The sequence below is a fragment of the Austrofundulus limnaeus genome, unplaced genomic scaffold, assembly GCF_001266775.1.
Source record: "Austrofundulus limnaeus strain Quisiro unplaced genomic scaffold, Austrofundulus_limnaeus-1.0 Scaffold2084, whole genome shotgun sequence".
Taxonomy (NCBI): Eukaryota; Metazoa; Chordata; class Actinopteri; order Cyprinodontiformes; family Rivulidae; genus Austrofundulus; species Austrofundulus limnaeus.
In genome coordinates, this window is record NW_013954486.1 from 14,337 (window position 1) to 27,605 (window position 13,269).

At 39.2% G+C, this 13,269-nt stretch overlaps 1 protein-coding gene across 1 annotated transcript in view; it reads left to right on the forward strand.

The window, feature by feature from the left end:
* The window catches only part of tab2 (TGF-beta activated kinase 1 (MAP3K7) binding protein 2), a 22,149-nt gene extending 12,413 nt beyond the window's left edge, over positions 1-9,736 (forward strand). Inside the window, exons 4-7 of the mRNA XM_014034375.1 lie at positions 5,147-5,307; positions 6,655-6,748; positions 7,451-7,546; positions 8,832-9,736. Coding sequence (XP_013889829.1) covers positions 5,147-5,307; positions 6,655-6,748; positions 7,451-7,546; positions 8,832-8,974 — 494 coding nt within the window. The 3' untranslated portion in view covers positions 8,975-9,736. The remainder of the gene's footprint in view (positions 1-5,146; positions 5,308-6,654; positions 6,749-7,450; positions 7,547-8,831) is intronic.
* The last annotated feature ends 3,533 nt before the right edge of the window (positions 9,737-13,269 follow it).

Below are 13,269 nucleotides of genomic sequence, written 5' to 3' on the forward strand. Positions count from 1 at the left end.
TCACTTCAGTTTTCCCAATAAACAGTTTTAATTACTTTATTGATGCTTCTTTAATGAAAAATCTACAACAAACAAAAGAAAAAGACAAAGAAGCAGCCGAACTAGCAATCCTCAACAACTTTTTAATTTTTACACCAGGAGCTAAAGGTCTGTTTCAGGAAATCACATCCCCAGCAATCAGTGGTTGTAGGATTAAGTTGTAAAATGATTCATACACCACTAGTTGGCAGTGTTGTACATATATTATACATGAATTGTCTGGCAGTAAGTGTCAAATTGAACTTGTGCTTTAAAATTAGCTTCTGCTAGTTTTTCTATGACATAAGTGGTTTTGAAGTTGCGGACCTAAATATTTTCATAAGTGCTTTAGATATTGTGGAGCTAATTTTTGGATTAGCGCTGCCCACCACTGGGTTTAGTAATGGTGGAGACGTTACGGCACTCTCTGGTTGAGCTGCAGGTGACGAGCGGACTTTATTTTTTAATTTATTTATGAAGCGGCGCAGGCTGTGTGTCTTCCTTCTTTGCTGAATGATAGATCAGGAGGAAAAGTTCTGTGCTGCTGGAAACTCCCTCCCTCCACAAAATAGCAGAAACTGCTGGATGACAGTCAGCAGACCTGAGCCGTCAGGTCAGTTTTCCACAGTCAGAATAAGATCAGATTAAGTGTTTACATGCACGCTGTTCAGATTATCTATCATAAACCACCTCTCTCGTTCTGATTACAGATTCATTGGGATTGAGCTGATTCGGGTCAGAATAATCTGAATGGGCTGTTTACATGATGCATTTTTATTCTGAATGGCCATTTAATCCGATTACTTATGTCCATGTAAACATAGCTAATGATAGATGTGTATGTATGACCAGGTCTACAGCTGAGGTGTGTCTACATTTATGTTTTACTTAGAATCAGTTTTCTCTGTGAGACTATCACATATTTTATTTCTCTTGTTTATATGGGCAAGAAAATACATCCACAGGGACTGTAATGAATGAATACTTGTTATGAAATTAATATCAAAGAATTTAAAGCAATACTGAATCAAAATGAATCGAATCAAAATGTGACTCAAAGAATTGAATCTCTTGATGTAGAAGTTGCTGTTTGTGTCGTCTCCGTTGTTGTTGCAACTGTAACAGAAGATTAATGTTAAATATGAACACATTTTATTAAAGTAAAGTCATTCCTGTCTTCATCACAAGCAGAGAAGAATAACTGACCTCCCCTCTGAGTAAAGACTGAAACCCTTCTTTCATCCTGATGATCAGAGACCAGAGCAGGCTTTAGCTGTGTTTACTGCGGACAGTCTGGTCTTAATGCCGTCCTACAGTCACTGGATGGTCCTGCTTGCTGTTTTTCTACACGGTGGATAAAAGCAGAGGTGACTACAGTGTGAGTCCTCCACACTCCGTTTCCTCCATCAGCTGCTGACTCCTGATTCTGTTGTGAGTCAAACATGTCGGTGCACACCAGCGTTTCCTTTTTTGGGCTTTAGTCTGAATTATGTGTCACCTGCTTTGGCTTCTGCAGTGTGCCAGCTTTCTTTTCCTTCAAGTGAAGTTTTTGTCCACTTTGTGGTTTTGTTCAAAACCAGTTTATTGTTTTTGCCTGACTTAATCATGTTTAAAACTACTGAAGGCACAGCTGTCACTGTGTAATGGTGAATTAAACGCTAATGTTTTGCTGTAGAGATAGGATCTGTTGTGAAGCAGCAGAATACTGTTTTTAATGTTATGCAACGTTTCCTCTGATTGGCAACAAGTGAAGACAAGTAAAACATGCAGTCAGCTGTATTTGTTCTGAAGTACTCTTTACTGTAACGTAGGCAGACAATACAACAGATCAGTGATCCTCAGTCCTGGTCCTGGAGGACCACTACCCTGCATGCTTTAGACCAGAGGTGCCCAAAGTGGGGCCCGTGGGTCAAAATTGGCCCGCCAACCCATTTGATTTGGCCCACTAGCAGTTATCCTGGTTACTAGATTGTAATCTCCTGTTTTATGTAGAAATACTATTTTTGCACTTAGTCTTTTCAAACATTGGTCCAACTACAGGTACAAGGAGCTGTAGTCAGATAGTCTTAACTCATGGTACTCACTTTATCTTTGAATTATGTTAAGATTAAACTTAAAATACAAGTAACTTCAAGAGACATTTATATTGGATTTAAGTCCCTTTCTAGATATGCACGCCTTATAAGACCCCATATACTCAAATTTTAAATTATGAAAAGTCCCATGAGCCTTTGCTGCCCAAGCAAATGTTGAATTTTCTCCATGTCCATGGGCTGAAAAAACAAACAAAAATATGGGCAGTTGCACTGGCTGCTAGCTTAATCATAAAAAATACAACTTGAAGTCTTTGCATTTCATGTATTATTGCGTTTGGCCCACCACTTGATTGATTGATTGATTTTAATCTTGGCTCTTTCAGGGGAAATGGTTTTTAATCTTGGCCCTCAGAGAAAATGTTTGGGCACCCCTGTTTTAGACCTTGTCCTGATTTAAAATGAGGGATTAACAAGCATCTGTAGGAGCACTGAAACATGCAGGATAGTGGCCCTGCAGGACCAGAATGGAGGACCAGTGCAGTAGACCTTCAATAAGACTTGAAGTCTTATAAAACTACATCATGAATCAGATATTTAAGAAGAACTAAGTCCCCTTCATCTCAAATAAAAAAGGTATGATTGAGATAAACAAACACAAATATGCAGCTGTGAGGAAATCACAGATGAGCAAGAAATAATGGTTCATGTTCATTGGTTCTTTGTTTATTCTGAAAGACTTCATCGCTGCTGAAATGCTTTTTTGGTGAATCTACAAAAAATAAATAAATAAATAAATAAATAAATAAAAACTCAAAGGAAAAGTGTGGGAAACGGTCAGAGTCGTGTCAAACTGAAGAAGCTTTTCCAGATGAGCCACCATGATGGTGCTGCCATGCTTGGTTTCCACATTACTCAGGAAGCCGGGGCGGAGCCAGGGGGTGGCCAGAGGTGGCCACCCTGCTGTACCCCCCCCCCCCCCTTCCACAGTGAAACAACCTTCAGGGGTGTAATAATCCTCCTGAACAGTTGGTGGCAGTGTTTAACAGTTTGAAACATCACCAAGCTCAATGACTGAAGAACAGTAAAAACAAGGAAGTGATGATTTCTTTACGTACAGAACATATGTAATCTGATTTATGGTGACAAATGTTTTATTTTTTTTTTGTCACCATAACACAGTGTCATTTTATGTTCTGAAGGCTGCATGATGCTCTGTGTTTGGTTCTGAGTAGACCTGTCACTAAACCAGAAAAAATGAAACTCCTCTAAATCCACTAAATTAATTGGGTAAAATTTAAAATGTTAGTTTTAAACATGCAGTTGAAAGTCATCATTTGGCACAATGACATGTAACAATTAAAATAAACAATAAAAAACATAAAATTAAAAAGCACCCTAAAGTCATTGGATATGATAAATTGTGTCACATTAATTAACCTTATCTCAGCTGTAGCAGTGAGTTTAAAAACAGGATGATGGAACTAGTTTAATGAATAATCTGTGTCTGAAATAATTATTAAATCAAGTGTTTATTTATGTAGGTAAGAGTTTGTTAAACAACCTGGTATAATACACCAGAATGCAGGAAATGGCATCTGTTTTGTCTAAAATTTTCAGGAGGAGGACCCCCAGACCCCCCAACAGTGTGTCCCCTACTTTCAAAATGGTTCAGACACCATGTTTATAAGGCAGTCACTGCCTGTATGAGGACATGAGGAAAAGACAAAAACACAAAGATCTGCAGAAACTTTCAAGTAAAAAAAATCCTGTAATTTTCCTGGTCACCCTTGAGAAAATGTCTGGCTCCACCCCTGTCAGGAAGGGTTTGGGTCCTGTCGTCCATCTTGTTGGGACGTAGGACTCCATGTTCAGTATGAACACACATCCTGCAGCAGAAAAAAGAAATAAAAATAACTGAACATTTCCAATCAAGCGTCTGTAGGAGGCTGAATCTAGTTTGGTCCTTTCAAGTCTCAGTACTTGAGAGAATGAAGTGTTGTCCATGAGGTTAGTTGTTGTCATGTGTTCATGATGTCACAGTGAATCTGTGTAAACATGGGTTTAAACATGAACGTAAGAAAAATTAACAAAAATAGAATAATTTTCTTGGTCCTTTTCAGAACCTAATGTAGAGTTTTTAAAGAAACCTGCATTATTTTTAACACATCCTCTTGTCTCACTGAACACTGTAAAGATGGAGCAGAAGCCACAAAATCCTGTTTATGAGCTCTGTTATATTATATTTAGACATTTTTAAAGGGAATACATAAAGCACAACATAAAGAAAAATAATAAATAAATATGTATCAGCAGATAAGAACGAAGCATGTTAATCACTCATTCAACACATCAGGTGTGAAGATAAAACTATGAAATTGAAAATAAAATGTGTTTAAAAATTTGGCATGTCAGAAGTCAAAATAATATTTGTGTTAAAAAGGAGGCAAAATGTGTTATTTTTGTTTTTGATTTTGTTTTATCACTACATTTATTACACAGGGTTCTGTATGTTGTTTTCATGATTAAATGCAGCAAAGTAAAACTATTTAAAAGGTAACAGGTGTTTGTAACACTTGGTTTATTTACATAATAACGTTAATTGCTGGATGTTGGGCCCCTGAGCTGTTGGCCTGCAGTAAGTGTGGCCCCTGGACAAATTTAGGTGAATCACCCTGTCATAGATTATCTAAACAAAACCAAATAAAACTCCTCTGTGATGTTAGCAACAGCTTTGTGAAGCAGGGTTCAAAGCCTTGATTTTATATTGAGGATTGTTGGAGCTGGAGATGATGTCAGTCTGCCCCCAGTGGACATCTGTGATATTACACCACAAGACCATTGGCACCACTTTTCAGACCGAGAGGCTTTTTATTTATTTATTTATTTATTTATTTATTGTTTGCAGGTTTTTCTTGTTTGTAGTTATGGAAAGTGTCTAAACTTGTAATATGTAGAAACAGCAATAAAATCTTTGTTTTCCCTTTTCATTGCTTTCTGGAACTGATCGATGTTTCTTAATGAATTTATTTTACAAACACATTTGTGTTTGTTGCAGATAATCTACTAACAGTCACATTTGTCTGAACTTTCAGCTTTGTTGGTCCATCAGAAAGCTCGAATGGACAGACTCTGGCATGAGCTGGAAATGAAGAAGAAGAAGCTGGAGAAACTAAAAGAGGAGGTGAACGAAATGGAAAATGACCTGACCAGGAGACGCTTGGAGAGATCCAACTCAGCCTCCCAAATTCCTTCTGTAAGAAAAACTCTCACATTCTTCAAGGAACTGTTGGCTTCACTGTCAACCTTTGCTTTTTCATACTTCTTACAGATATACATTATAGTACAAAGGTTTTTAATTTAAATTACTGTAACAATGTGGGAATATCTTAAAAAATGAAAGATAGATGAGCAACTTTGAAAAAAGTTTTAAATATTCCCCAAGATGACCATATTTATTGAAAAAAACAATAGTATAGGTCTTCTGGACGGGTTCTTCTCTAATGAAACGTTTCGTCTCTCCTCCAAGAGACTTCTTCAGTCTGAGAGTTTCAGGCTAAATTCAGGCTTTTAAGCCCWGCCTCCATGTGACTGATACTCACATCACATGGCTATCGTTGACACCTAATTAACACCTATTGTTAACAGGGGGTGGAGTGATACTGCCAATGGTAGCGCTGTAGGAGGGGGACAACTGAAAACGGAGGCCTCCACCTCTGTTTAATGATGGACGGTCTTTCTTTACAAAAATGGCTTCTTTTACTCCTCTCTCAAACCAACGTTCCTCTCTATCAAGAATGAGAACATCCTCATCTCTGAAAGAGTGACCGCTGGCCTGTAAATGAGTGAAAACTGCAGAGTTCTGGCCATTAGATGTAGCTCGTCTGTGTTGGGACATTCTTTTGAACAGTGGCTGCTTTGTTTCCCCGATGTATAACTGGTCGCAGTCCTCCTGGCACTTAACAGCATATACAACATATGTACTGAGCACAAAAAGTAAGGGAATAAGTGTTTAATAGATCATTTTTTTATTGTAACAATGCTTCTTGGCTATAAATCTTATAAAGTTGGAAAGCCTGTTAAATTACCTTTGAAATGGTGCCACATTTGTAAGGAACATGCATCTGTGGGATGAGCAGTAGAGCTCAGTAGGTGAAAAATGAGCTAAATCTTCTCTGAAACAGCAGATTGTGCTGCTCTTATTCTTGTTTATTTTCAGAGCAACAAAACAGTTTGTTTTCTTTAAAATGGTTTCAAATGGTAAAAAACAAATGTCCTTCAGCAGAACACAAATGTTCTGATTGTAGCTGGACCTTCAGGTAAAATGAGTCTGGGTGTAGTCAGGTTGGCTGATTGAGTTGTTGTTTGGTTTGTTGTTGTTAGACTGCAGAGTTTAACATCCTGCCACACTCACAGTTTCTACTGTTAAAACCAGATTATTGAGCTTAAACAGGATCTACTGAACAAGTAACAGGATGAAGCAAGTTGTTTTGTTCTGTTTCCTAAACGAGCCTCTTTATTGACGTTTGAAATAAGATCTGTCCTGTTAAAGAGACATGCAGTTAAATGTCAGCGGTCTCATTGCTCCTGTTTGTCTTTTCAGATTGATGAAATGAAGAATTTGCGATGCAAAAACAGGACGCTGCAGATCGACATCGATTGCCTTAGCAAAGAAATAGATCTTCTTCAAACAAACGGTACGACTCTCTGTCCTCCTCCTCGTTGTGTTTGTAGAGCAGGAAGTCCAGACTGAAGAGGACTTTATGAACCTGCAGCTGCAGTGCTCAGGCCTCCTGGCACACAGTCAGGGTGTGGCCTTTGTGCTTTAACTACCAACTCTTCCTGAATTGCATCCTGCTGCTGGTGGGTAAGAGGAGATTTACTGCCCCCCTGACAGGAGCTGTTCCTCTCACTCAGACAGCTTTTATATCACAACTTAGTTTAATTCATTCAAACACAGTTAAAAACCTGAAAAATGCACCTTCTTAAGAAAAATAAAGTTTAAGTTGTATTTGTGAATTAAAATTTATTGCATCAGGTTCTGCTAAATAATTAATTAATTAATTAATTAATTAATTAATTAATTAATAAAATGAAAGGCATCAGAAAGAAGAAACAGATGTTATATCTGCTCGTTTGTTTTTAACCATCTTTACAAGGCGTCAGCTGATAGTTTGTATCACTGATGATTCAAACTGGTTCCAGCAGCTCCATGAGGAGGAACTGGGAGCAGCTGGTTCCACAGGACAGCGTTGAGTTGACATGATGGTGTTAAACAAAACCATCCTTCCTCCTCGTGTCCAGGAGAGCTGCTCTGTGTGTCATCATGTGTTGTGTTGTGTTGTGTTACAGGACCACACTTAAATCCCAGTGTTGTGTTGTGTTGTGTTGTGTTACAGGACCACACTTAAATCCCAGTGTAATCCATAACTTCTATGACAACCTTGGATTCCTTGGTCCTGTCCCACCAAAACCCAAAGGTACTTCATGTGTTGGTAAGTCCCAGCAGACCGTCTCACTTCAGGCTTGTGTTCATGTCAGACAGCTCCACCTCCATCTTCAGTCTCCTCATCCAGTGTGAGTGGAAGCAGTTTGTGTTATTGTGTTAGTTTGGTGCTTCCAGCTCCATGGTGTCCACCTGAGCATCAGCATGGTTTTAAAGCTGTGCTCCTGACATTTCACACCACGCCTCACTTTGTTCAACCAGACTACAACAAAAAGAAAACACTACAAAACCTCAACATTACCATAGTTATTTTAATTATTTTATCTATTATTTATTTATTATTTATTATTTATTGTAAATAGTTGAATAAAACAGTGCGTTGTTCAGACTCTGTTAAACACACTGCTTACAAACCGTTGGGTGTGTGCACTGAAACAACTGTTTTTATTTAGTTTAACATCATCACACTGTTCATGTATTCAGTGGGTCTGTTTGTGTTTTATTATTTTAAAAAGAATAAATGTGGCTGTAAGAACATATGAAACACTGAAGTACAGCCATCTTTAATTTTCTGACACTTTGATTTTTAATTAAAGTATTTCAGCCTGTGAGGCAGCAGTCAGTCAGTCGTTTGGATGTCGTATGAAGAAATGTAAAATACAAATACAATTAAGTAAAAATACAATAAAAACTAAATTTAGCATGTAAAGCATGGTGGTGATTTTATAGTTTTTTTTATTCAAAACATTTTTAACCAAAAATTGTCACCATCACTGCTGACAGTATCCATACATCACAGTTTATAATAATATTTGACAACATATGGCAGTATATGGTGATGTATCATCACCATGTTGTTGTCAACACACAGCACCAGTTTGTGTAACTTTGGCAGAAATATTGAAGTTGTTTATAATTGATGTGATTTATTAGTTTTCCTATTATTAAAGTTTATTTTAAACTCGGTGACTTCCTGACATTCCTGTGATGTTTGTCTGTTAAACTGATCAACTTCATCCTGTCAGCTGACAGGTCCTGACATAAACACTTTATTTTTTACTCTCTTTGTTTAAATGACAGCAGCTTCTGTCCTCTTTGATTAAAGCAGTTTATTTACCATCTGAAGCTGCACACCAGCAGCTGTGTCCTGCTCACAGGGGTCCTGCTGACCTTAGTTGGACCGTCGGTCTGTGCTGAGCCCACCTGCTCCGATCATCTGACAGAGCAGAGCTGCAGCCTGTAAACATGAGCTGAGCCCCTGCTTTGAAGCCACGTGTCATGTGACAGGAGGTAATGTTTGCAGCCCACCCTGACCTCTGTGTTCTGCTCCTCAGACCCGGGCAGTAAGGCTGTGAAGCCCCCCAGCGCAGACCAGGAGGAGGACGAGGGAATGCAGTGGAGCTGCACCGCCTGCACTTTCCTCAACCACCCTGCCCTGGACCGCTGTGAACAGTGTGAATTCCCGCGGCGTTTCTGAGCCACCGAGGCACGCGGCCCCCCTCCTCTGCACATTAGAATAGACCCCGCCCCCCGGTCCTTTGAGTTTTTTCTTGGTCTTGAGGTGTACGAGGATTGAGGGGGTACATCGTGGCCTGTTTTCCTCCAGTTTCTTGGTGTTTCTCCTGTCTGAGGTGTGCAGAATGCTGTCCACTGAAGGCTCACCTGGATGGTCGGATCACACCTCACCTCAGAGACCCGGATCAGGTTCCCCCTCTTCTGCTCGCTGGGTGACACTGAAGGCCCCAGGGAGCCCTCGCTGCTTCCACTCCCAGTATTACCAGTGTGGCCCTACACAGGTGTGCTTTTAGCTGATCCAGGTGAGAAGTGTTCAGCCCTGAGGGGAAACTAAGACCACTGCTGGACCTGTTATGGAACAGCTGCCTTTAGCTGACCCTTCAGCACCTCCTGTCTGTCCACTCTGTGATGACTTCAAGAGGAGAAGGAAACCAGTTGCATGCTTTGTGAACAGTGTACGGAGGCAGAAGCTCCTGCAGCTTTAGGCTGTACATAATTTTAGAAAAAAGCTTTTCAAATCGTCTTCCTCACTCTACGAATCACTTGTGTTTCCTGTAATTAGCTTTGTAGACTTGATGGGTTGGTTTCCCCTGTGGGAGGTGCAGCTCTGCAGGAGGAGGAGCAGAGCAGGTCAAACCCTCAGTCACATGAAGCTCTGCTGCCTTCAGCTTGTGTCTGTGCAGACTTTCATGTGTTCATCTGTTCATGTAAAGAGTCAAAATGATGGAGGAGTGGGTTGTTGTTTTGTTTTGGTTGTTTTTGTTTGGGACTGTCTCGGGGCTGGGGGTGGGGCTGGGGGTGGGGGGTGAGAAACAAAAAGCAAAAAGACAAAGTGCCATCCTATCTGACTGGAATGTAGAATCAGTGTTTCGGGGCAACAGCTGCACCTGGAGGCTAACAAGTGATTCAGGATCAACGGGTTTAAAGTTCTGGTTCATGTAGGACCCTGGACTGGGTTTGTGTGAGGTTCCACTGGGCTGTGACTGTGGCCAGTGTTCCCCAGGGACTCTCCAACAGCCAGAGACCTGAACACAGTCGTACAGTCTTACCTCTGTCCCCAAGACTGGAAACATCCTGGACTAAGGTCCAGGTCCAAAACCCACACCATGGTGTTAAAGCACCAGTACTGCTCCAACACCGTTCACAACAGCTTCAAAATAAAATCTGTGCATGCTTCAAAAACTAATCATGAGTAAACAAAAATACCTCCACATCAAATTTTACTGAGTTGTTACACAGTGTTGAGTTGTGGTACTTCTAAAAGTACTGCTCCAACACCGTTCACAACAGCTTCAAAATAAAATCTGTGCATGCTTCAAAAACTAATCATGAGTAAACAAAAATACCTCCACATCAAATTTTACTGAGTTGTTACACAGTGTTGAGTTGTGGTACTTCTAAAAGTTATTTTGTCATCGAAGAGTTTCTGAACGTTTTCAGTTCTGTCCAGCAGTCTGTGAAGAACCCATGACATCAAACTTGTAATAAATACAAATACATTTTTGGAAAGATAACATTAAGATTGCAAAAATAAAGATTTCAAGTTGCTGTGCTGAATAGTTGTTGAGATATTCACATGTGCAGTAACAGGAAGTGATGTCAGAGGGGAACGTCTGCATGTGAACAGAGCTTTGTTATAATGACCAACAACAGACTGTAGAGAAGAATCTGATGTTTATTATTTGAGTCTATCACAGATGAAGACTTCAAATAATGTTGTTTCAATAAACGAAGAGTAGACTTACTGTAGTTATTGGACAAAATGGCTAAAATGATGTTTTATACCAAGTTTCTTAAAGGCACTGTGTGTAGGATTAGTTGTTTTCAGCGACATCTAGTGGTTGAGTGGTTGAATCATCCTTCCTGGTCCTCCCCCCACCCCCACCCCCCTGCTTCCAAACACAAAGGAGTTGCTACGGTGTCTCTCAGGGGTCAAAAACCTTTGATAATTCCAACACGATGTCTACCAGCAGCTTCAGGGCTAGTGATGTTTCAAGTGGTAAGATTATGAGCTTTAATAAGTAAAATTATCCCAGCTACAATGACAGACAACAAATATTACATTTATAGTTTTACAACTAAAACCGTTTTTGACGCCGCCACCGCAGTTTGTCCTTCATGAGCCTTCGTAGACAAGATGGCGGCTGCCTGTAGTGGTGACCCGCGACCATGGAGACATAAACAGCTTTTTATAAGGTAAAAATAATAAAACAAGGTCTTTGCAATGAATATACATGTTTTTTATTATTGTCATTAGTGATTATCTCAATTTCAGCTAAAAGAATTGATAAAAACCTACACACTGTGTCTTTAAAATGATCCATGATTAGTTGTAACATTAAACTTTATTTAATAAACATATATTTTAACTGTAAAATAAAGACTGTAAAAATTCTGTAGGCTGTTTAGTGTTGTAAATTTTAAAAATATATATTTTAACATGGATGGAGCCATTTTATTTGCGTACAAAGCATTCTGGGTAAATGATGACGTGGATAGGTCCTCGGTGCGAGGCTGCTAGCGAGCTATATCCACCCTGAAGGTTAATCTTGGACAATATCTGATGATCGACTCTTTTAAATGAAACCAGAGAGCGTTGACAGAGAGGAGAAGGTAGAAATGACTCAGCCTGGAACTGAAAATATGGATGGAGGACAACAGAGCTGCTTCATGGAAGAACAACCTCAGCTTAGCCTGTTAGCTTTAGCGCCGACGCTATATTACCTTATATGTATTAGCTCAGTGCTAGCACGACAAACAGGCTAACCTCGCTAGCAGCCTCGCACCGAGGACCTATCCACGTCATCATTTACCCAGAATGCTTTGTGTGCAAATAAAATGGCTCCGTCCGTGTTAAAATATATTTTAAAAATGATAAAATATATTCTTAAAAATGATAAAAACTAAACATCCTACAGTATTTTTACAGTCTATTTTACATTTAAATTATTTTTTATCAAATAAAATCTAATGTTACAACTAATCATGATCCATTTAAAAATAAAGGTGTTTTCTTTGACTTTGTATTTGAAGAAAACACACGTCACAGACGGAGGTGAACCAGATTAGCTCAGTATCTATAAAACCTGCCTGTCGTGGTGATAATCACCAAACAAAGTGTTTCATGTTGTGTCAGAGCTTTGAGTCTGGGACATGTCTGCAGCAGTCACAGTCCAGTGAGAGCTTCTTTCTGATTGAAATGTTTTCTCCTCTGTGCCTGAAACACAACAAACCTCCCTCCTGATGGGAACTGCTGGTTCTTATTGACCCGGTTCATCCTCCAACACACAGTTTACTGATATTAAGACCTGAACTGTGGAGCTGTTTCTGTTTTAAACCTTTGAACTGCTGCCTTACATCAGTGCCTTTCAGTCTGTATTGACAATCTATAAAATTCAAGTGTCTTTTTTTAAACCAAATTTTTAGCGTTATGTAAACCCATTTAGAAGTAGATGATGATTTATGGTTTCTTAAGCACTTCTTCCTTTTTTCCAACCCCCTCCCCCCGAAAAAAAGAAATCCAGTTTTCAGCTTTTCTGCACCTCGGTGTGAAGACATGGTTTATTACAAAGTATTTCTGATTTCAGCTGGGAAAACTGTCTTTGTAACAGTTAAGTTATTTGTAAAAAATAAAAAAACAACTTCTGAATGTGGTTGGTGTGTCTTCGATGTGATTCAGTTTGGATGAACTTTGCCACAAGATGGCAGAAGAGACCAGAACGTTTGAGAAACTCTGACATAAACCAACTTTATTCTGCTAAGTTCACTAATAAACTTTTCTTTTGTAACCAGTGAGGAAAAACCTGTTCTGGTCAAATAGTGAGCTGAGTTACAAACTGATTAATTTACCAACATTTTGATTCAAAAACAAAAGAAATAGTAAAGTAATAACACAGTAATAACACAGCCTCTGACTGAGTGCTCAAAAACTGAATCATGTTGTGATAAAATTAGATCAGTTAGGATTTATAATCACATCATTAAATAAGGTTACAGTAAGTCCCTTCAGACCAGTCTGATGTGCAGTTGTGTTTGAAATAAAAACACTGAGTTTATAGTTGTGAATAAAGCTCATAATAGACATCCAACCATAACATGTTTACATCCAACCATACCATGTTAACATCCAACCATACCATGTTTACATCCAACCATAACATGTTTACATCCAACCATACCATGTTAACATCCAACCATACCATGTTTACATCCAACCATAACATGTTTACATCCAACCATACCATGTTTACATCCAAC